The sequence below is a fragment of the Convolutriloba macropyga genome, chromosome 14 (assembly GCF_964194025.1).
Source record: "Convolutriloba macropyga chromosome 14, txConMacr16.3, whole genome shotgun sequence".
Classification (NCBI taxonomy): Eukaryota; Metazoa; Xenacoelomorpha; order Acoela; family Convolutidae; genus Convolutriloba; species Convolutriloba macropyga.
Window position 1 is genome coordinate 17,120,993 of NC_134481.1, and position 24,139 is coordinate 17,145,131.

General features: G+C 36.3%; 1 protein-coding gene across 1 annotated transcript in view; it reads right to left on the reverse strand.

Moving 5' to 3' along the window:
- LOC142353706 (laminin subunit beta-1-like) overlaps positions 1-24,139 on the reverse strand; it is a 49,187-nt gene that overhangs the window by 13,036 nt on the left and 12,012 nt on the right. Inside the window, exons 6-21 of the mRNA XM_075406028.1 lie at positions 23,728-23,966; positions 23,091-23,339; positions 22,433-22,605; positions 21,119-21,242; positions 20,612-20,804; positions 18,470-18,628; positions 17,960-18,194; positions 15,273-15,457; positions 14,638-14,862; positions 13,132-13,346; positions 5,080-5,222; positions 4,496-4,641; positions 3,718-3,898; positions 1,540-1,724; positions 774-1,012; positions 347-559 (exon numbers count right to left, since the gene is read on the reverse strand). Of these exons, the coding sequence (XP_075262143.1) occupies positions 347-559; positions 774-1,012; positions 1,540-1,724; positions 3,718-3,898; positions 4,496-4,641; positions 5,080-5,222; positions 13,132-13,346; positions 14,638-14,862; positions 15,273-15,457; positions 17,960-18,194; positions 18,470-18,628; positions 20,612-20,804; positions 21,119-21,242; positions 22,433-22,605; positions 23,091-23,339; positions 23,728-23,966 (3,104 nt within the window). The remainder of the gene's footprint in view (positions 1-346; positions 560-773; positions 1,013-1,539; positions 1,725-3,717; positions 3,899-4,495; positions 4,642-5,079; positions 5,223-13,131; positions 13,347-14,637; positions 14,863-15,272; positions 15,458-17,959; positions 18,195-18,469; positions 18,629-20,611; positions 20,805-21,118; positions 21,243-22,432; positions 22,606-23,090; positions 23,340-23,727; positions 23,967-24,139) is intronic.

The following is a 24,139-nucleotide window of genomic DNA, read 5'->3' on the forward strand; positions in this document are numbered from 1 at the left end:
GGTAGTGGTTTTTTGTTCACATGCGGCAATTTCACTCTGATTTTTACTGTTTTTTCGATTTTTTGGATCGGATTTTTTTCTAAATGGTTTTTCCAATCCATTCATAGTTTATTCTAGTCCTATTTTTTTATTTTTGAACCAAATTTTCACTACTGGCTAGTAGTTTTTTTTCACTTGCGGCTTCTTGACATTGATTTTTTGTTTTTTTAAATTTTTTTGTTATCTGATTTTTTTTTAGAAATGGGGGGGGAGGGGGGTTAATGGAGGGAAGATTCCAAATTATCTCACTGGATAACTGAGGACCGGTATTAAAAAAGTCAATAAAGTTTGCTTCTCTGGCACTGACCTCTTGAAGAACCTCTCTAGCTCGTGTCAGCTTTGCATCCAGCAGAGCTATGATCTCCTTCAATTTTGACTCTGCCTTCCTTGAGTAAGTGGTAGCACCCTTGCACGTGGCTAACACAATGCCCTCTGCAGTGGGAGTATTCCCACAGAATGAACAGCGGGGACCACCACAAGTGTCACAGGAGCCAATTGTGGGGTCCACCCCGCCACACATCTGTCAATAGATTCGAAAGTTTGTAAAATTCCAATTGTAAAATTACAAGTTTCAAAATTGAAATCGGCCATTTTACTTCTGGCAATTGTTAGTCGTTTTTTCTCAGGTTCTTCATTGAAATTAAAAAGTAATAGACTTTAATGTTATCTTCCTATCGAACAAACCAAGCGGACAAAAACTGTTAGCTATGCTTATGAAAATAAGGTAAATTTACCAGCTTAGTCATTTCTGCAATGAAGACCTGAGTAGAATTGACTTGAGTCTCCAATTCTTCGAACGTCTCCTGAAACTCCTCGACGGTCTCTTGGTACTGTGTCGGGTCAATTAAGGTCAACTGTCTCTCAATATAGTCCAGTTGCTTCTCAATTGACACCAGGCTCTCCATTTCAGATAGAGAATCAGCCATAGCTTGTTTTGACATCTCACTGGCTTTCGAGATGCGGTCTTTGATACCTGTGAAAGTAAAATGATTTAGAAGGTTTTAGTTTGATGGCTACCAGAAAATCTTCTAACATCCAATTTACATCGAATGGGATTTAAAATTCACATCTATTAAAGATTTATACCCCCTGAGAATACAAAAAAGATAACTGAGAATATGGAAAAGATAACTCTGTGAAAAAATAACTGCAATTGCAAGGCCACTGTGCAAGCCAAAAGGTACAGTAAAACATTGGTCTAGAAACGGTACTATTAATTATAGGAATTTCAGTTAAGCGACGTCGTTTTCTTGGATCAGTTTATTTCGTGGTAGGCTGGAACAGCAGAAGGCACATGATAAAGCAAGAACGCGAATTTTAACTGTTTTCAGAATGATTTCCGACATCAATTTTTGTGCTCTGAAGTTTAGTCTGAACATAGAGCAAAAAATAACCTGATCACAATATGACTAGTGTAAAAATGCAGACTGAGATTCTCATGATTCAGCGCTGCTTAACAATGTCTCTTCGATACAGGATAGAGAAAACAGTTCTGATTACCCAATAAGGAATCGGCAGCTAGTCCGTCTTTCTTGGCCTTGAGGATCTCTATTCTCCTGGATGATTCGTTCATGTCTCTCCTAGCCTGGTCCAACTGTAGACGCAGTCGGTCCAAGTCACCAGATTGGGTCTCAATTGAGGCCTCGTATTTCACCAATTCCTCCTCCAGCAAGTCTGCTCGCAACCTTCCAAAATGGAAACAATGTTATATCCGAAAAATTGAGACTGAAACGACAAATTCAAAAGATTAATCAATTCATTTAAGTTGTGTTCTCAAATAATTTATAACTTTCAAGTAGCGCGTGCACTTGCATTCGCTTTGGCTGTACATTTAACTTCATTTTGAAGTTGTGCTGCAGAAATTTATTGATTCTCAAATTTCTGGAGAAAAAAAATTTTAAATCGGAAAATGCTCGCATCAAGAATCAAAAAAGGTGGCGTGAATAAAAAGATGTGTCCTAAATCGGGAATAAATTTGAGACGCTATCTTCACGATCGGAGCCTTTTGAGGGGATGGACGAACCCGTTGGCGCCTCCAGAGATTGACTGACACCGCTGTCAGCATCACCAGGCGATCAACCGGAGCATCTATTTGTTTCGAATTGGCTTGGAATAACCACATACGATTCGAAATCATGTCACAGAACTCCACGGATAATGCTATCGCATTGGCACATACGATAATTTATTGCCACATGATTGGGGGGTTGGGTTGTGGGGGGTGGTTGGGTTGTGGGGGATTGGGTTGTGGGGGATTGGGTTGTGGGGGATTGGGTTGTGGGCGGTGTTCTCCATCAACGACCCATGACCCATGAAATCATACCTCCCATTACTGTATTATTGTTTTTACTGTAAAATTGCTCTGTTCGCCATTTTAGCTTTTCATGCTAATTTAAAATATATTGCTTTCGAAAATTTCAATTTCAACTCTGTAAATTTTGTAGCATGGGGGAGTCACTGAACAGGCCAGTAACATCCTTGCCTCTGGGCAGAGAATATTCAGCCTGAGTTTGACTCAGGTTGGACAGAAGTCACTCATTCTTTGTTCACGTTCAGTTGTTGAATAATTGCTGAGTTTAGCCTTTAGTAACTGTAGAGCATCTGCGCAGAAGAGAACGGTCGTTTTTCTTCATTTGTCATGGCAGAGTGCTGAGTGTTATGGAATTACCATGATTCAGTGGCTTATATACGAAGAAAAACAAACACATTCCGTTAATTTATTGAAAATCCATAGGATATAATCATTTTTTTGCTAACAAAAATGTTGGAAAAAAATTAATTTTGGTTTTTATACTGCCAGTGTTCACACAAATTGTTGAATAAGTAAGTTTTCCTGTATAGTGAAAGGTACCAGAGCGTTCAGATGTTCAATATCTGCATTAGTCGCACCCGATTTTGCATACATGCACGCAGTTTATCTGACGTACGTACATAGGCATGTTTTTCTTCACAACTGAAAACACTAAAGAACAAAACGCACAGAATATTTGCCAGAAAGAATTATGTAAGAAACTCTCTTAAAAATCAAAATCTGTTTAATTATTCATATTACTATGATGTCTTTTAACTTCTGGGAAAATTGGTTTTAGTTTCGACAAAAACGAGAAGTGTTACGCGTTTTACAAAGTATTACAAACTCTTACGCTTAAGTAGGAAGAAGTTTTTTGAATAAAGTTTTTCCACGAAAGAGTTTTAATCAGGCGTATGACTACCTGGATCTTCTATTATACGCCTTTCCTGCAGATCAATAGATACAAATACGCGCTAATGCTATGCAATCCCAGTTGTAACGTTATCATGAAAAAAGCTAGAAATTTAAATTACGTGAAAAGTTAAAGTTTTTTGCTTATTATACCCTTGTTTTGGATTGAGCGAATGGATTACAAGTAAATTGTGCCGGAAGTGCAACCAATTTTCCGTCAAATTGTCCGAAAACTTAAGATTCGTGCAGCTGACATGCAGATTGTTTTCAGGAATGCCAAAATACGGGCACACATCAAGTAAATTTACCTAAATTTTTGTTTAGTTTTCCCTGAACGCTTTCTTAGAGTGTATGAAGTTATGAAGTTGGAGACAGGTGGGTTAATGATGGTTATATTCCTCTAAGCGTGGGAGGAAGCAGTTTGGGTTTTGTTTAATAGAACAGGGTAGCGTGGTTCGGTTCGTAGAAATGCTTACTTAGAGCTCTCGACAGTGTCTTTGAGCTGTTTGAGTCTGTCCGCTGCCTCCTTGTTACTCTCCAACAACTTCTCAATATCTCTAATGTATCCATCTAGCTTCTGGAACTCTCTCGTGTACTCCCCCACACTTCCAGACTTCTCTATTTTGGCTGCTTTATCTGCCAGGATATCTGATTCTCCTGAAATATTGAGTTAAGCTTTACTCTCAAACAACTTTAACACAAATTTATGAACCGACAAAAGTTGGAAATAATACATTTGGAAATAATACATTTGGAAATAATAATTAAAAATTACTGTGTTTATAATTTCTTTTGCAAGTTTGTCTAAGTTTGGTTATAGTTGTATTTTAATTATTTGAAGAGAAAGTTATAGGGGTATGAATCTGGCAAAACATGCGGACCGTTCACGTTATTGACTCAGCTATTGGTACAATATTTTAGTTGACGCAATTTCACTTTTGCATGGCGGATCTCTTTCCGTTCGTTAACCCCCTTCCCCTCCCCCGCCCCCGCTTTGTGGTTACATATTATTTGTAACTCTCAAACGCGTGCCCTGTATCAACACAATAATTATATGTGAGGGAGCAAACAAGAATTAACACCATCTCAACGGATCTGAAAGGTGAGTCACACATGAAAGGAATTAGGTGTAATTACACACATAAATATTAATATAAAAATTTTGCTATATTGATTTTTATTTTTGTGGTTTTTTATGATTAAACTTTTAATTTAAATGTTTAAGAAAAAAATAGATCCCAAATAGTTGCTTACGTTTTAGATCGTCCATAATGAGTTTCCAGTTATCGTAGCAGGAGCCACAAGGCTCGCAAGCTGGAAAAGTGCCCTGGTAGCCAATTTCACACTCGTCACATTTCTGTCCCCTCACTCCCGTCCTGCACTCACACTGGCCAGAGTATCTGGAAAAAAGAAGGGAATATTAATGGCTGTAATATTTGGGATGACCCCTATATAAAAATCTTAGATATCTCCCAGGACAGCTCCAAATGGTTATAGTGAAGGATATTACAAGTTTCTGAGAGTATTGCAAGGTAACCATTAATCCTAAAAGAATCATACGAGATCTTACTAAAAGAATCTTTTTCAGAAATACATGGCCACTCAAATAAGAGATCGATTTTTTCCTATATATTTCTGAAATGTAATTTTTGCGTTATGTTTCAGTGTTTTTTTAGGATTATTAACAAAATCTCATTTTTAAAAGTACATTTTTTTGAAATATGAGTGCAACTTTTCATGAGTACACCAACATCAAAATAGGAAGTAGTAATTTAATATCTTTTTGAGTTGTAATGTCAATTCCGGCTGACTACAGTGAGAAAACGAAATTAACTGACCGACTGCACTGGTTTGAATTTGAGCCCCATGGGTTGCAGTCGCAGCTGTGGCACTTGTCAAGAGGATCACCCCACTCACCCTCCCCACACTCGTCACACTTCCTGCCCCCGTAGTAGGGCAAACAAGCGCAGAACCCCGTCACCTTGAAAAGAAGAAACACACACTACTCAAATGATCAAGTATTGATGATTTCGATTCTGCAATTGCAGCGGAACAGTATAAGGTATTTTAACCTAAGGTGGATTAACAGAAGACTGATGTTACTTTTCAGGAATAGCATTTATGCTCCTTTTCAGGAACATCATTGCTATTTTTTGACGAATAATGACGACTTTTTGCGTCTGAAACCTTTGCGTGGTTCCGACCTTCCAGCCAATAATGGTCAGAATTTTTCTTTACAAAATTTGTTTGCGTAGTAACGACCTTTCCCACCCACGGATACATTATCTAATTACCGAAATAAATAAATTTGATTCTGCGTAATCGCAGCGGAGCAGCATTAGGCTTTGAGTCTGCATTAACAGTAGCCTGTTCTCATCTGTCCTTTTTCTATTATTCCCCACCTCTCAGACAGCTCATTTAGTGAGCATGACTGCTCTTTTTGGTGACTATGGCCGCTTTTTTGCGTCTGAAACTTTCACGTGGTACCATCATTGCAGCCAGCATTAATAATTGTGGTTTCTGCGTAATCGCAGCGGAACAGCATTAGGCCTACAGTAGCCTGTTTTCAGCTGCCCTTTTTCTTATTATTGCCCACACTTCAGACTGATCTTTTTATGTCTGAATTGTGGGGAATAATAAGAAAAAGGGCAGTTGAAAACAGGCTACTGTAGGCCTAATGCTGTTCCGCTGCGATTACGCAGAAACCACAATTATTAATGTTGGCTGCAACATTGGTCAGGCTATGGTCAACCTGAAGCTATGGTTAAGTAAGAGCTCATCCTCACAAAAACAGCTTCACTGAGGCAGGGGATCGAACTAACGATCATTGGGGTGTCAATCACACACCTTACCTCTCGGCCATCACGCCAAATGACATGAAGCCTAATTTGTGATTAATTACAGAATTGCCCCTCTCGATACTAATTGTGGATTAAGAAGAGAGTTATTTGTTTTGAAATTTCACGCAGACCTGTCTTTTTTGTTCTTGCATATATCACGCTTGGTTGATCATTCATCGCCATAGCCAAACAAGAATTATTGTTCGGTTTAAAGGATTCCACAATCTCCATTTTCCCACTACAAAATGCAACTAATACAAAACGAAGAAACACTGAAATTTAAATTAAATTTTTCACGAATGTTTGTGTTCAGAACGATAGTTTTTTAAGCCTATAGCATCTGTTCAATTAATCCTTTTTCCTGTGTTAAAAAAACAAAGCAGTTGAACATAAGTTTCCTATTACAATAGATAAAATGACATTAAATCATAGTTTTTTTCGATTCAAATTTTTCTTTTTTTGGGAACTTTACCGTACACTTTTCTGTAGAAATAGCGCCGTCGTACAAAATTTAAAATGGATTTAAAATGCCTTGCTTAAACATTTCTAGCAATTTCTGTTTCAATAGTTAAAAATGAACTGCCCATTAAATATAGTCGCAACAAGATTTTAAATTGTGTTTTTAAAAAATGGTTCCAAATTCTTTGTGAATTACAGAGCGCTAAATTATCTGTTGCAGTGGGTTCTTGTCTACACATTGCAGTAGTCATTTGATTTTGGTTTCTCTTCACGTCTCAAACAAATCATGGCAGAGTATCTCTATTTTCTTCGTACGTTTTTATCTTTCTACATAAATTATTCCCAGAAACAGTGATGGATTAAGAATGCAAAAATATTGAACTGAGCTTTAAAATACTGCGGAAACATAATCCCATTTTAGATTTATTTGCCAGAAATTCAAAGAGGAAACTATAATGCAAAATGGTTTACTTAAAAAACAGGTACAATCGTTTGATCATTGTAGATTGCACATCTAAGACGCATCCAACCAATATTATATTTTTTCATTAAGTTATGGATTTTAATTTTTCAATTACCTGTAAATTTTGGACAAATGGCTGAAAAAACGAACAGAAGCTTCCTAAATTCCTCATTAAAAGAAATATTTACTATTTGCTTGCCTAGTCAGTGCTTCTGCACTTTTTTAGTTGTTATGCAATTAACACGAATTTTATTACTTTCAAAAATTTTTTGCATCTAATAATGAAATGACGCCCACTCATACGCCCCAAAATCGCCTGATTTTTGATACATTAACCATTTACCAAATGTAAACTGTAAATATATTATTTATATTTCAGACTATATATACAACTGATTTTTGTTAAAATCTTCACTCTTCTTTTCTCTTTTGAATCTCCTAAAATTAATTTATCTTATTCTCTCTAACAACTTCTGAGCTTAAACAGCTTCAATCTCTAATTTGCCGAAACTCGTCTCGCCTCATCGGGGTTGTTGCGCTACCGTGTCCTTAATCCTGCTAACAGGTTATGGGCCTAGCCATCAGACCGTTGATACTCTAATAGAGCTTTGGTTGAGATTGTAGTGTCAGTGGTGGCAGTTTTAGCTCTTCTAGATTCACGAGAGTTTTAAGATATAATATTTGAGATTTCCCTCGTGTATAAAACTAATTGAGAATTTTTGATAGAAAAGTTGAAGTTTAAACTTCATAATGGAACCATCAAACAATAGTTTGAAGTTGATGGCATTTAGTGGGTTGGCAGAGGACTACCCAACATGGAGCACTCGTTTCTCTACCTTTGCACAAACCTATGGCCTCTTCAAAACGCTCACAGACACAGTTGAGCTACCTGACAGGCCGACACCACTGAGGGAAGATACCAATAATGCTCAAATGCGAGAACAGACTCAAGCTAGAGCTACAACTGTACAAGAAGATGAGAGCCGCAAAAATCAGATCTCGTGCTACTTGGCGGTGACATTAGACGCCAGTAGCTTCATGCTCATTTGTCATGACTGTGTGAACAACAGGGGTCTCGGCGATGGTCAGAAAGCGTGGCGAATTTTCCAGCAAAGCTTCAGAATCGACGAAATATCTAGTCATAAGTCTGATGAGGCAGTTCCCCAGACTACAACTTCGAGAGGACGAAACCATCCACCAGTACTTCATCAGAGCGCAAAAGTTGGTCACCCGCTTGCATCTCGCTCTTGGAAGCTTTCTGAGACGCTGCTTAATGAAATGGTATTGAACGGTCTTCTACAACGATAAGAGCATTTTGTTGTGCAGGAGAGATTCAATCCTGCAAAGAACATTTTGGAACTGAGGAAGCGTCTCACCAAATTCCAAGAGAGCCGCAGACAGTAGAGATTATGTGGAGGAGGATCAGAACGTTGCTATGTCAGCAAAAAATGCTTCTCATCAAATTGGTATACACTCTTCATTCTAATCAGATCCTAGGAAGACCTTTTCTAAGCCTAGTAGTTCCAAAAACCCTAGATTGTGTTTTGTATGTAACAAACCTAAAATTTAGCAACTAGTTGTTACAAAAAGGACTACGCTGTACGTAGTATAGGCAAGGCTAAAGGCCACCTAGCAAGTGCATAAAGACTTCAACAAAAAAGTCATCATAAAGGCTGAGCATCCAGTTTAAGCGCTGAAAGCACATTTGAAGTTTCAAAAACTAATTTAGTAATAGATTCAGGAAGTACTGATCACATGATGATACTAAAACATGGTTTAAAAATCACCAAAAACTAGAAACCACAGTTAACAATCCAGATGGAGGGAAAACAAAAGTTGAAGGGATAAGAGATATAGATGTGGAAGCCCGAGACACAAAAGGTGTGCTAAATAAACTGACTTTTGAAAAAGCTCTGCATGTATCAGAGTACAAAACAAACTTAACTTCAGTTTCAAGTTTAGTTCAAAAGCAATACGGAGTATTTCACACAAAAGCTAAGTCAGTGCTAAAATTCAGAAGCAAAGAAAGCTTCAGACTGATAAGAAGAGGAAAATTGTTCTTCTTACAATACAGAAAAAAAACAAGCACCATTTTTCAAACTTAAGTGGACGCGCGTGTCAAGCAAAACTTTGACACAAAAGACTTGGACATTTGAACTATAGAGATGTAGCAAATACAACAGATGATGTTTCCCAAGCTTCAGATTTCTGTGAAACTTGTCCTTAGGGAAAAATTTTGAAAAAGCCTGTTCCAAAAGTGAGTGATAACACAGCAACTCAAATACTAGAAAGAATTTAATGTTTAATCTGACGTTAATGAACCAGTGAGTCCATCAAGTATAAGTGGCAACAGATATCCAATCAGTTTTACAGATGAATTCAGTGGCTATGCAGCAGTAGAATTTATGAAATACAAAACGAAGGCATTGCAAACTTCCAAAGAGTATGTAGCCCAAAATGGCCGACCAAAAAATTTCCGAACTGATAATGGGACAGAATACAGAAAAGCCTGTAAAAAATTTTGCATAAGCAAAGAAATAGCTCGTGAATTTACAGTTCCTGAAACACCCGAGAAAAATGGTGTTGCAGAACGTTTTAATAGAACCGTAGTAAAGGCTACAAGATGCCTTCTAATAGATTCAAAATTGACAAAAATCTGTTGGGTTCGAGCTGTAGATAAAGCTTGTTATGCTAGAAATTTGGTTGTGAAAGACAAAAATACAAAGTCAGTCTTCAAAAAATTTTTCGTTGGAAAACCGAGAACCCACCATCTAAAGATATTTGGCTGTGTAGCCCATTCAAAACATCGTGACGCCAGTGAAAAATCAAAGTTTTATCCAAAAGCAACAAAGTGCCTGCTCATTGGTTACTCTGATAACACAACAAATTATTTGTTGCAGAACATAAAAACTAGGCAAATTTTCCCTTCTACAAAAGTTAGGTTCAATAAAAACAATCTAACAAGTTTTCATAATGAATACGAGGACATAGATGACAGCTTTCTATATCTAGACTTAGACGAAATAAGAGAAAAACTTCAGGATATAAGCAACTCAAGCGATTCAAGTTCAGAGGTTGAGACAACTGAAACGGAGAGTTTTCAGAAAAATTTAAAAATGCTATTAATTCGGAACAAAAAGACAAATGCCTTGAAGTATTGAAAACAGAGATAGAGAGTTTAAATGAAACAGAAACTTGGGACTCAGGGCCAAAAGAAAAAGGACAAAATGTTATTCCTGGCCGGTGGATGGACAGAATTAAACATAACTCAAACAGAAACATCGATAAGTTTAAAGCTCTTTGTGCAGCAAAAGAATTTGAATAAAACAACAAATTGAGGAAAATGAATACTCGGATACTTTTGCTCCCACAAGCAAACCTGAAACCTTTAAAATTCTACTAGTTTTATCAGCTACCGAAAACTTCTTTTTAAAACAAATGGATGTAAAGCAGAGTATTTTCTTCCTAAAATGGACGAAGAAGTCTATTTAGAGGGAACAAAATGTTTCGAAAAGTTAGACAGCAATGGCAACAAGTTAGTTTGTTAACTAAAAAATCAATAAATGGACTGAAGCAAGCAACCAGAAACTGGTATCAGGAATTTTCTAATTCAGCAAGGTTTTCAGAGAAGTAAACACGATTACTGTCTTTTTCTAAAAACAAAGAAAATGAAAAATTCTTTCTAACCTGGGTTGATGACTTAGTCATAGCAGGAAATAGTCAAACATAGATCAAAAAATTGGAAAGTTCACTAGAATCAAAATTCTGAATGGACGACAGAAGAGATCTTGAATGGTTTCTTGGAATGCGAATTCTAAAAACAGAAAAGGAATAACCTTAGATCAAGAAAAGTACACTCAAAACATTTTATAACAGTTCAATATGCAAGACTACAAACCAATTAAAACACCAATAGAAAATAACATGTAACTTGAAGTAGCTCGAAGAGATTCGGTAAGAGTTGATTCACCTGAGTTGAGAAGTCTAGTAGGTTCACTACTTTACCTAGCTAAGCAAACTAGACCAAATATCATGTGGATCACAAATGTCTGATCACGATTCATGAACGACCCAACTGTTGAGCATTTTAATACTGACAAGCGCTTCTTGAGAAACCTGCAACACATTAAATCTCTTAGACTGTTTTTCCAATCAACCAGCAACAGCACTCTAGTTGGCGAAACAGATGCAGACTGGAGTGGAGACGTGAATGATAGACGATCAACCTCATGATGCTATTTCAAGCTGGGAGACAGTGACGCATCTGTCATTTGGCAAGTCAAGAAGCAACCAATGTTGCCACTCCAATCTTGTGGGGCAGAATACCAGGGTTTAACTGCCGCGGTTCAAGAAGCCATTTTCTTTCGTGGTCTTCTTAAAGAATTTGGGTACGAACAGTGTGAACCCACAACCAAAGGAGAGGACAACCAGAGTTGCATAAAGCTTGCAACTAACCCAGTGCTTCACATGAGATCAAAGAACACCGACACGAAATATCGTTTCATCCTCGAACGAGTTGATGACAACTCAATCAAATTGATCTACACGCCAACAGATGAAATCGTAGCAGATCTTCTGATAAAATCTTCATCACAGCAGAAAATAGAACAATGTCGAGAACAACTATTGGGCAATTCCAAATTCCCACCTAGTGGCAACAATCTGAGTGGGGGTATTGGAGCACAGAAAAGAACTTAGAAATTATCTTAGAGCTTAGAAACTTAACCTATGATAATAAACTGAGAAACAAAACAAACTTACCAGATTTATAATGACAACTGCAGCTATTAAATTAGAAAAAAATGTGAATCAGATTTGAACTGTATGTTTGTCAACTATTGATATCTATTTACTAATTTTGAAAGGGAAATGCAATTTTGTGAACGATCTCAAGTGAACTAAATTTTTGCATGCAATAATGAAATGACGCCCACTCATACGCCCCAAAATTGCCTGATTTTTGATACATTAACCTTTTAACAAATTTAAACTATCAATATTTTTTATATTTCAGACTATATATATATATATATATATATATATATATATATATATATACATATGTGTATATATATATATATATATATATATATATATATATATATATATATATATATACAACTGATTTTTGTTAAAATCTTCACTCTTCTCTTCTCTTTTCAATTTCCTAATTTCCGAAAATTAATTTATGTTATTTTCTTTAACATCTTTTGCGCTGAAATAGCTTCAATCTCTAATTTGCCAAAACTCGTCCCGCCTCATTTGTGTTGTTGCGCTACGGTGTCCTTAATTCTGCTAACACTAAGTATAACTCTGTCTTCTCTTTCCGCCCTGTTAAATTATTTTTTTAATTTTTCTATACAACGCATAAGCACATCAAAATATTGCCTACTTCAATAAGATATAAGTTGCAGGGGTATTACCATGGGCAAAATCTTCTCTTTGGCTCCATAGGTACCGCGGAGGGAAATCGTTTGTTTCTGCTGTCAATAGATTTGTAAATAGTGGAATGGGACAAATTTAAAACGGTTTAATGAAAAAAGAAGCCAGGGAACTGTTCAATAAGCGCCGTCAGGGAACTGACTTAAACTATTGACTGCGTTTTGTTGTTTTGGGCTGCGCTTCAATGTTTTCCAAAAAAGGAGATGCTTAAGCGCCAAAAAGAGAAAAAGCTGTCATAGATAACTTATAGAATCGACAACACTGAGTTCCTCTTACTCTGGGGTGGGATTATGCCCAGTTTTTCCAGGAAATAATTTTTTCCACCAAAATTAAATAAAAAACTTTGAAAATTGAATAACTCTTCCAATAGGGGGCTTAGAAACGAATCAGAGGGGTTCAACAGCGTCCTGTTAGCGTCGAGTTTGTCTGATGTCTTTGCATCTCGTGAGCTTCTAAATTGTTCTCTTTCTCGACGACCAATTTTTCCTTACTACGAATATAAACTACTGGTCAAAGACATCTCAAGATCTACCTGGCCATATCTTGCTAATGCATCGTTTTCGTCGAGAAGTTTGTCGAGATGGCCAAGATGTTAAATGTCCTAACAAAAATATCAAGAAGTTTCGTTTCAATAGGACAACAATCTGCCAATCAGGGATATAATTTTGCATGATTAGAAAACTAACCGGATCACACATGTTCTCACGTGACCCATAACTCGCACATTCACACGGTTGACAGCCATCAGGGTGTGAAATATTAAAATGGTTAGCTGCACATTGAGAACATTCTGCTCCGATCACATTCGGCTTACAGTAACAGCTGCCTGTGACGTCATCGCATGAACAACCAGATGGACCACATGTTTTATCCAGGGTTCCCGACCTGTCGCATCTGCAAGCTGCAAAAAGAAACTTTGTGTTATACGAAGGAGGAAGCCATGAGTGACAAGTTATCTAGTACCAGATTGACAATGACATAACAGGAAGTGACTGGAATGATAAAAGACAGATGAAATGTTGTTGCTTTTTGATAAAAGAAATTGCTGCGATGCGAACAAACGCTGTAGTCAGTAAACATAGGACCAAAAAATAAGCAGTACTTTTTGAGTAAAAGTTTTCGAAATGAAGCTATTTTCTAGAGACACCTTCAAAAGAGCGAACCGATGACTCCAAGTTGAATTCAATACCTTTTCATTTTACATATTGTGGATAGATTCATTACACGGGACGTTTGAACAACAAATACTAATGATTTTTATTTTATTGTGCTGGTACTTCCCTGTATAAATTCTTCCGCGTAATACCAAATTTGGCGCTGGATAGTCAGCGAGCATAGCGTTATCGTCGACAGTACTTGCAGACTCTATTAAATGGAAATGAGCACAGTTAGAGGAATTTTTGCAATTGAGAAGACGGAGACGTTAAAATTTGATAATTGACAGCAGAAAAATAGACTAAGATGCTTTTTTGGATCTTTTCAACAATTGCCCCCCCTTTTGCAAAAGGGGGGCTATTCTTGAATAGAATTTAAGTGAGCCATTTATTAACCAATCAGAGACGACTAATAACTTTCCACGCATGCACATATTATTAAACTGAATAGAATAAAATACACCGTGGTATAGCAATTAGCCGAACCGGAATACAAAGCGAAAAGAATTTCCGACTGGCGGGTCGGTGGGCTTCGCCGCGATAACCGACCCGCGATTTCCGGATTACATCCCACAGCGCATGAGAGGCATGGCCATGAACAGCGGTCCGCAATTGCGCTGAAACTATTATTCGGCTATCTGAACTGTAGGCCAAGTAATATCGTGGTAAAGTATACAACAGAGGGGGTGGCGATTCTCTACTAGGTACCAAAGGGGGGGGGGGGGTAGTTGTTGAAAAGATCCGCTTTTTTTTCAGGACACAAAACCATCACATTATATATTAAAAGTGTATTTTATGGGAAGTTTCACATTTTTCAAACTATTTGGCCATAATTCTTCACTTTTCCTGCACTCCAATTGAAGCAATCACTTTTTACAATTTATTACAAAAAATATCAATTTTTTTGTAAAAAAAGCTTTTTTTGATATTTCTTCGAAAAAAGCAGCTTAACCAAGCTCAACAAACAGCACGAAAAGCGTGAGAAATAATCTCTGCAAATGTGGCATTGGGTTAACTTTAGATTACTTTATTCCTCACCCGAACACCCTATCGTAGGGTCAGTTGGGTCCCCGAAGAACCCCTCTTTACACCTGTCACACTTATCACCGTCCGCACTGTTTCTGCACCCCAAACACACCCCACTTCTGCTGTCACACTTATGAACTGGGTCTAGTTCGTTCCCGTGGCATTCACATTCTCTGCACTGGATACCAGCTGCCGGGTTGCCGAAGTAGCCGGGTGCACATTCCGTGCATAGGTCACCTTAAAAGAAGCGACTAGTATTTAGCTGGCACAAGGAACAAATTTATTTGCCCGGGCCGAGGCCAAATCTTATTTTTACACTCTTTTCCCAGTTATTTTTGGTCAAAATCCTCGGCCCGGGTGCTGAAAACAATCTATAGGCATTTTGTTACCAAAACATCGAACAGAGAGCTTTAAGTTTTCGACAAGTCCTCACTAAGCAATAGGTGAAAATTTCGAATAGTTTAACTGAATTCGCTGCTTACTTAATAAAGACAAATTTCATCTTGTCCGGGAGAGAAATAATAGCTAAAATATCACTGCAGCAAAATGCGCCGTATTTTCTGGTGAAAATTGTAAACATCGCGCGCCTTATTAGTCTCTAAGCTGAAATTAGTGACCATTTTTTTAATCATGAGGACAGAACCCACCTTTGTATCCAGCTAGACATGAACATCTAACGGAGGAGGAGTCCTTGGAATCTACAGTGCATCCGGATGCGAAGAATGCGATGCTCTTGTTGAGTGAGTCCTGGAAGGTGCCTGGACACGAACAGGCTCTACAAGTTGCAGAAACTTCTGGGTTGGTTGCATCCAGGTAGTAACCATCCTCACACCTGGTGAAAATAAACCAGTAATAAGGTCCGAGAAATTGAAAACGGTATCTTACTCTCAGATGCTGATCTGTTTGCTTATACTGGTTACCGAACTATTTCTAACGCATACCAGTTACTGAACTAATTGTTTTGAGTAAATTTTGATCTTGCTGTTGGTTTCCACGTTTTATATGCCTTTTTAAGATTAAAGTTGTGATTTTATTGTTCCATCTCTCCCTAAAATTTATTTGTGGGCTAGGAACTTTATGTAAAGCTGTCTTTTTACGTAAAATTAATTTTGGCCAATCTTTATATTTTGCGAAGACATACAAAAGTGGTTTCACTGAAAAACTCTTGAAAAACTGGATTGATCTCTGGAGAAATATATCCATTTTTCTCATTTCTTGAAGAAAAAGGGAGGTTTAAAATTTTCAATTTTTCCCTTTCCTTTTCTACGTTTTTCACGATTCAAATACGCTATAATTTGTGTACCTGTATAAAAAAGTAAGTAATAGGATCTGTTTATTAAATAGAAGTCCAATAATCAGATTAAAGTAGTTACAGAACTGTCTCAAAGAACAAAAAACGAATTCTATGATAAATGCATGTGATGTACGAACGATGAGGAAATTGTTGAGAAAACTGTTTATTTAATTTTTTGTTGACCAAAGATAGTTATTGAATAAATAAAAAAAGTTTTCGAACAAAAAATTAAATAAACTCAAAATAAATTTTCTTTGCGGTTTGAATTTTGCCGTTGCAACATTGTGGTATGCTTTCAAATAAGATGACAATCATATTTCATAGGAATTGCTTACAAATATTCGATCATCGGGCAATATTTGTTTTATCAGAGTAACTTTTCAGGTCGAAAATGTTTTAATTTACTAATAAAAAGTTGCTAATAATTTAAATTTACCAATGATTTACTAATAAAAAATGGAATCTTTTACAAACTAATTAGTCTTGAAAAGTTTAGGCAAAACGATGCAAAATTTTCTAGACTTCAGAACACGTATGCCTTTATCTGATTTCTAGCTGTATTCATTACATAATTTTATGACTTCATTTCATAGACCACTTTTTATATATGTTGTGGAAGACTTTTTTATGCCATAAATAAACAATATTTGTAACCTTTAGCCATTTTCAGGCAATAAATACAATAAGTTTTTATAAGATTATCCCAGAGGTATATTAAAACTTCATTTTACCGTTGACATAATGAAATTGTTGAAAAAATACAAAGTAGACTCAGCCGCTCATAAATTCAAAATTTGATATTTAAATTGTCAGATTTTTGAAAATTGTTTTGGCTGGAAACTGTATTTTTTAATTTAGTTATTTTCTTCTTTCAACTATACTGTAGCCCACGAAATACTGACTATACACCTTTAGCCAAATGAGAATACTGTTTTCTATTTTAGATAGCGCTTGCACGCCTGATTGTAGTCAGTCTAATAGATAGTTGCACTATGTGTATACCATTGACTCCGGTGCTGTATTATATTACCACCGTAATATTGAAATTTATCAGTTAGACTTAGAGAACTAGGTAAGTCTACCTTGGGCGCAGAAAGAGGTAGCCCTAACTCTTTATACTTTAAGGCTGTAAAAGGAGCCCAACTAGGGTCTGCCTTAATACCATTAGTTGACGTGGATTTTTCGAAACCGCTGTGTTATGTTTCGGAGGAGAAACTTGTTTCAGAAAAAATTGTTTTTCACGGAAATTATTTCCTTCTTTTTTAACGGTTAGAACCTTTAAATTAACTCGCACATAAGTTTACCCTAACTAACTTTAAATTCAACGTCAATCAAATTTTTATTTGTTTTGTATCTTCCGAGGCTGATTTAAACTTTAGAAAAACCAGCTTGACATTTTTTTTTAATAGATTTTGTATATTTTTTGGTGGCTCACAAATTCCAAAGAAAACAGAAGACTAAGTGGATGCTAAGATAAGATATCTAATGGTTTTACCAGAAAAATCAGCGTAGCTTCTGGAATAAAGTGAATCCAACTTGATTTTTCTCAAAAAAAATGGATAACATTTTTTGACTTTTCTCTGTGTCACCAAAACTAAGAACTCTTTACAAAAGCGTATGTCATCATCCGACTGGTTGAATCATTATAAGCAAACGCAGACTACTTGCAAGATGGTGCATAATCTTACAAGACTCTTGCAAGATTCTTGCAAGATCTTGCAAGATAGCCGTCGGTATTAGACTAGGGTACGGATCCTTATTTTTCACTTTGTTCAAATCCCATATGAGCTGTTTAGGTTTACAAGAATTTAGAGAAGATTCACTCTTTAGAGAAGAATTTAAACTAAACTCTAGCAAGAAATTTGTGGGTCGATTTAAAATTATGGTAATAATTAAGTCGAACTCAATTTTTTCCATGGGCCATTTTGGTCAAGCGCGGACTTTTCATCCCACTTTTCATTAGAGCATGATTTTTTTAATATAAATCTAAACCTGGAGGGTTGCTCTGATCAATTCAGATTGCATAGAGACTTCACTAACAATTCGCAATTAAAGCCAGCGCTATGTTGTGTACACTCCAAACATTTTCCCGACTCCGGATCACAAGAAGCCGATTTTCCGTTACACTGGCACTCGTCACACTTTGGGAATCCAAACCTTCCCTCCTCACACTCGTCACAGTTCTTGCCAGAGAATCCGGGCAAACACTGACAATCTCCGGTTTGAGGGTCGCAAAAGGTGCCTGGTTTAGTGCCCAACATGTTGCAGCTGCAATCTAAGAACGGAAACTATTCTAAGTTTATGTTTTTTTATTTCAATTGCTGGCCGTTTAATTGATACGATAATAACTTCAATCTATTTTTGTGCAGCACTTCGAGATCATGTGTTGTTATATGGTTATAGGAGTTCTATCTACATGTATGCCTTTATAAATTCTATATAAGATATGGTTTCTAAGACGGGTAGAATGAAAAACGACAAATTGCAATCCAATTAATGTTTTCACAGACTACATGTTTTGTTTCTGATGTTTTTGATTAAAATCCATACCCTGACATCCTTCTTTATGTGTAATGTTGTATGTGCCCAGCAGACATTGGTCACACTGCCGACCAATCACATTAGTCTTACAACCACACTGGCCTCCCATTGGTTCACACTGCTGCTTCTGGCTACCATCCTTAGTGCCAAATTTGTTGCAATCACAGCCTATAAAATGTTCACAGTAAAACACTAGGATGGCGTGAGGGTTTTTTCAAATAGGTTTTGTGATTGGCTTTTTTCGTTGTTGAACGCAGAATTAAGACAAAAAAATTCCCAACTTTTTGTCCAATGGGCATTTTCATGCTGGTCCTGCAAAAATTCTCTCAATTTATGTTTATAGTTTACTTTTGAACCCACTGACCTTATGTGGCAAAGTATCTTACTCAATTTTTGGACGCATTTCATCAAGAGTGATCAATCATCATGTTTTGATTGTTTTTGTTTCCGTCAAATAAGATATTTCGTTCCTTTGTTTCATTCAATTTGCGAGCGGTTTTTTAAATAAAATTTCTGACGTTCTCCGCATAAAGTGTGTATGGAGCTTAATTGAACTGATTTTCATTTCAGCTGGCAAAATATCAGCGTTGTTAAAAACACATGGAAAATGAACAAGTTTTCTGCGCAAGTAACATACTTTTTGCCCCAGTTCATTTGTCCATTCATAAGCTGTAAATGTCTAGCCGACAGAATTTATTAAAAAATTGAAGTGAACGAATAACGAGAGAGAACGGTTGACTTGAATACTTGCAAACTTGTATCAGCCGAAGTGTGCGATGGTATAAAGAGCAAACAACGATTAAGAACAGGCCATATTTAAGAATATTATGTGATTTTCAAATTATTTCCAGAAAACTGACTGCAGTTTGGAAAAAATAGCTTTGGAAAAAACATAGAGAAGCTTCATGAAAATGTCTTTCCTGTCTGAAAAGACCAATTACTAATTATTTATTTTCAAATTGCAGTTTTTGCAAAAAATTTTGCTTGAAATTTGTGCATTAAAAAATTTAAATAATTTGCAGGTAATTTACCTGAATAATGTGAAGGTATTCAATTTTCAGGAAAATTGTGCAGGTAAATTTTACCTGCATATGGCTTTACCTGCACAGTGTTCAGGTAAATTTACCTGTATATTAATTAGTGGTTGCTTGCTGAAGACAATCGGGTAAAACAGATATAGGTTTTAAAATGAGGTGATCTTGAAAGACTTTGTCATATTCTAGCTAGACTTTTGCTTGTTTAAAAAATATATCAAACAATTTTGAATGATTCTTGCAGAATACCATTTCAACAATATAGCAATATAAGCCGAAAAAAATTACAAAACTTACAGAAGACGTGGCGGGTATACAGATGGTAGAGCTTCAAAAAATGGCTGACTTGTTCTTCGTTTTATATATAATTATTTGGGCTGCTCACTTGCGTGTGCAAACTTCAAACTTCAGAAGCTAAGCAAAGAGCGCAAAAAACTCCAAATTTCAGAAGCTAGACAAACAGAGCAAAAAATGTTCAATTAAAACGATCAATACAGGAGCCTTCAGCTATTATCCACTATTAGTCAACATAAAACCTCTTAACCTTACACTTCAACAATTTTATACAGAAAAGTTTCCCAAACTTTTCAGTTGATTTTTTGCTGCATTACGGTATCAAGTATTAGGGTGTCGGAGATAATTAGTGCCCAAAAATATAAAATTTGAAAAAAAGTTTATGAACTACTTAAGAGTTGAAAAAAACATTTTTTTAGATTATACCAACCTTCAATTTACCTCATATACGTTGCGTGAAATTAATTATTAAATGCGGTTAAAAAGTTTGTTTAAAAAGTTTTGTTGATTTATGCATTGAACAACTATCTCTAGGGCACCAGTTGACAAATGTCAGTAACCAGAAGAGTTGAAGGTGCAACTGAGTATGAGTGTTGCAAATTTTCAACACTAACATGAATTCTTTGACATAAATAACTGAAAATATCAAATTTCAATAGACATTGTTACCAAATAAAAGAAAAATTACCACAGTCCGAATTCGTCTGACTATCACTGCGCAATGCTGTAAACTTAAGAAGACAATTTTTCCAGAAAGCATCTTGCAGGATTCTTACAAACGTAGGTGAGTTTTTTCTATGAAACATTGAACAGAATGGCTCACTTTTTGCTCCATTGTAGAGTTCAGCCTGAACTGCAATTGTATATTGGCGACATTTGTCATTCATCTTAGACATTGTCAATGGCCCACTCAGAAGAGACATCTGCTGTTCAATGCAATAACTGGACACTATATCCTCTTCTGACAATCCAAAGTCACCAACCGAAGTGCCCTTGGGATATGGTGCCAGAATCAGCTAAAAACGACACAATAAAAAAATCAGAACCCAAAAGAATCGTTGAAAGAGATCCAAAAAATACCACGATATAAGGGCAATTCGTTCCTTTATTGATGATTATTTTGTAAAATATGTCAAAAAATTCTGTGTCGTAACAGACGACGCCATTAGAAATTATTGGCCAAAAGCAAAAAATAATCCTTGATTGAGGCTTATAAAGATGAATAAAAATTATAATGTCTAGATTTTACGCCGTTGTTCCCTGTTCTCCTTCATTGTTTGCAAATGGCTGCGGCTTTTTTAAGTTTAATAAAAAAAGTTGGATATCTAACGGAATCGATTTCCAAGGAAGATAGGGATTCTTCTCCTGATTTTGACTGGTCTATGGAAAGAATAATCTGCACGGGGATGTCCATTTGAAGACACAAAAGCATCTCGTCACCCATTCTGAGCCAACTAAAATAAATTTTTAAATAATGAGGTTTGTTGATAATGCATTCATCATTTCACCACAGAATTCACCACTTATATACCACCAATTCAGCAGTTATCTTACACCATTTATTAAAATCCAGTTGTCTCACCAACAGTCCCATAAGTTATGGACAAAATGACTTGTTTTTGCTCGACGAATACTGTGAAAATCGGACAAATAGGTTAATCTTGGCTTCAGGATTAGACAACTTTTTCCCGTAATTTTTTTCACCGATGTTGGTACATGAAAAAAAGTTTTCTAATGTGCTACCAAGTACCTAGCCGATTTGTATAATTGTAAGATTCTTGCTTCAATCAATTTTTGTAACAAAATACATATTCATGTATTTACATAAATTATGTAACATTAATTACTAAAAATTAGGTAAGATTCTAAAAGTGAACAGAGAACAAAAATTTTCACATTTACATTTTTTTGCAACTCTTACTGGACGTCTAGTTCCGACAAAACTTATTCCTGTTGAAGGAAAACAAGTTCACAAATCGCAGACGCGAAAGCGATTTGAAAATAATAACAAAAAAGGGCCAGAATTCTTCAGGAACTTTTGACAAGTTAACTCACTTTGATTTCACCAAGCAGAATCCATCATGATCAAAAATAGTGAAATTATAATAAATCGTCAGTTAATGGATGAAACGTACAAGGAATGCGACCTGAGGGCAGTATCCTATTGAATAAGAAGCACTCCCGAGTGGAGGTTTGGCGGTGAATTTTCGTAAGAAATGCGGTGAAATGCGGTGAAAAAAAAATAATTTTCACCCCGTTTTTCTTACATCTTTTTGCGGTGATTGCGGTGAATCGCGGTGAATTATTTATTTTCACCGCGTTCTCAGTATTCTTACAAAAAAAGCTTCATTACACGGGTTTTGGAACTCTTACATCCTGCATGTCTTCAACTCCTTATTCCACTGCGCCAAATTTCACTTGCTTCAATAATATCTCTTGTGAATTTAAATCAGGATTCAGTAAACGTTCGAAAGCAAATGCGGTGAATTTTTGTAAGAAATGCGGTGATTTTTTTTAAAGAAATTCGGTGAATTTCGCGGTGAATATTGGTAAGAAATGCGGTGAGTCTTTTTTTTCACCGCATTCACCGCATTTCTTACAAAAATTCACCCAAAAATTCACCCGGGCTCTTAACTCAGCTAACCCCCAAATAGTGTTCTGTTGATTGACTTCCACCGAGGTGGATTGACTAGGGTTGCGAATTCCGTATTCCGCTTGACATAGAGTGGTCCATTTGGATCCCATGCTGCGTCTCTCAGACTCCTTCCCTCCGAGGACTGTCCTCATTGAGAGCGTAAAAGAATGCTGGGAATCAATCTAAGCAACAAAAACATTTCAGAACTTCTTTCACATAAACCACAAAAAAAAATATGTTTGTGAAGAATGCAGAATGTTGAAGACAAAACTAACTAACCAAATTAATTAACACTAAATATTCGAAATAAAAAAACTAATTTAATCAAATTAATCAAAACTAAAACAAAAACAAAATGGACTATTATATCTGTCCCGAAAAATTGGATGGATTTTACAGCTTAAGAATAAATTATGTCAGGACAAAAGAGCAAAAATTTGCAATTGTTATTTAAAGGGTGAAATTTACATTTTTTGCGGTTTTTAACGATCATAAGAAATGACTTCAGACCTTTCGATAATTATGAACAGATAAAGAAGAACGCACAAGTTTTTAGGCACATTGATGTTGGTCTTCTGGGTAGAATTTCAAGCAATTGACGGATGATAAACATGATCAATTATGTTCTCAATGCAAAATATCCAAAACAGATTTTGAACCAACTTACCGGTTTCACACGTAAAAATGGTATGAAAAGCAATGGCTTTGAAGTCCTCGGGAATTGCTCCGAACTGATTTCGAACTTCAATGTTTCTCCTGATCTAAGTTCAACAAATCCATCGCCAGTCCAAGTTTTCAGACCATATTGCTTCATGATGATTTTTCTCGCATTTGATTGGCTGCTCTCAGCCTCCAATCGGAAGTGGTCAAATGTGGGTATGAATGAACCAGACTCCACTTGTTCACATTTCTGGCCCTAAATTGAACCAATTTGATACATCACTCTACCTTGAAGTTCTGGAAATACACAAAACTATGAAACAAAAATGCAACTTTACACGTTGCTCCTAAGTTCATAATGTTAAAAAGTTCTAACCAAAACGAATTCGATATTTTGTTGGTACAAATTGAGGAAATTCGTATTAGTTTGGTGCTGTTATTCCAATGAATATTTTCCAAATTTCCAATAAATATTTTTCAAAAAAACCGGAAGCTTTATTGAGTTGATACTGGTTGAAACTCCCTAATCGCAAATAATAGCAGCTCCTCACGTACATCAAATTTTTATTCGCGCCAAAATGATCCTCTTCAGGCAAAAGATGTAGGAGTGGGTTTTTCAGAAACAACTTTAAACCAAAACCCACCGTGAACCCGTATCTGCAGTCACATTTTCCCGATTTCCTCGAATCACAAGCTGGAGTTCTTGACCCTCCCGGAGCGCATTCGCAACTCATACAGCCCTCAACACTCCCGTAACCTAATCCATAAGTACCCTCGACACAAGTGTCACATCTGGGACCTGTCACTTTGGGCTTACAAAACACCTTGCCAGTTTTAGGGTCGCAGATTTCTCCGGTGACACCTCGCGGGTCATAGTCGCACACTAAATATGAGGTGAGAATAAGATAAGCTGTTCAAACCCTCACCCTCACTCAGAAGAACCCTCTGAAAACGAAAATAGTCAACCTATACAAATTACGATCAGCCTTAACGTATTCAAAAAAATACAAATAAACTATTTGTATTATTTAATAACCCTAGTAAAAATATTCATAA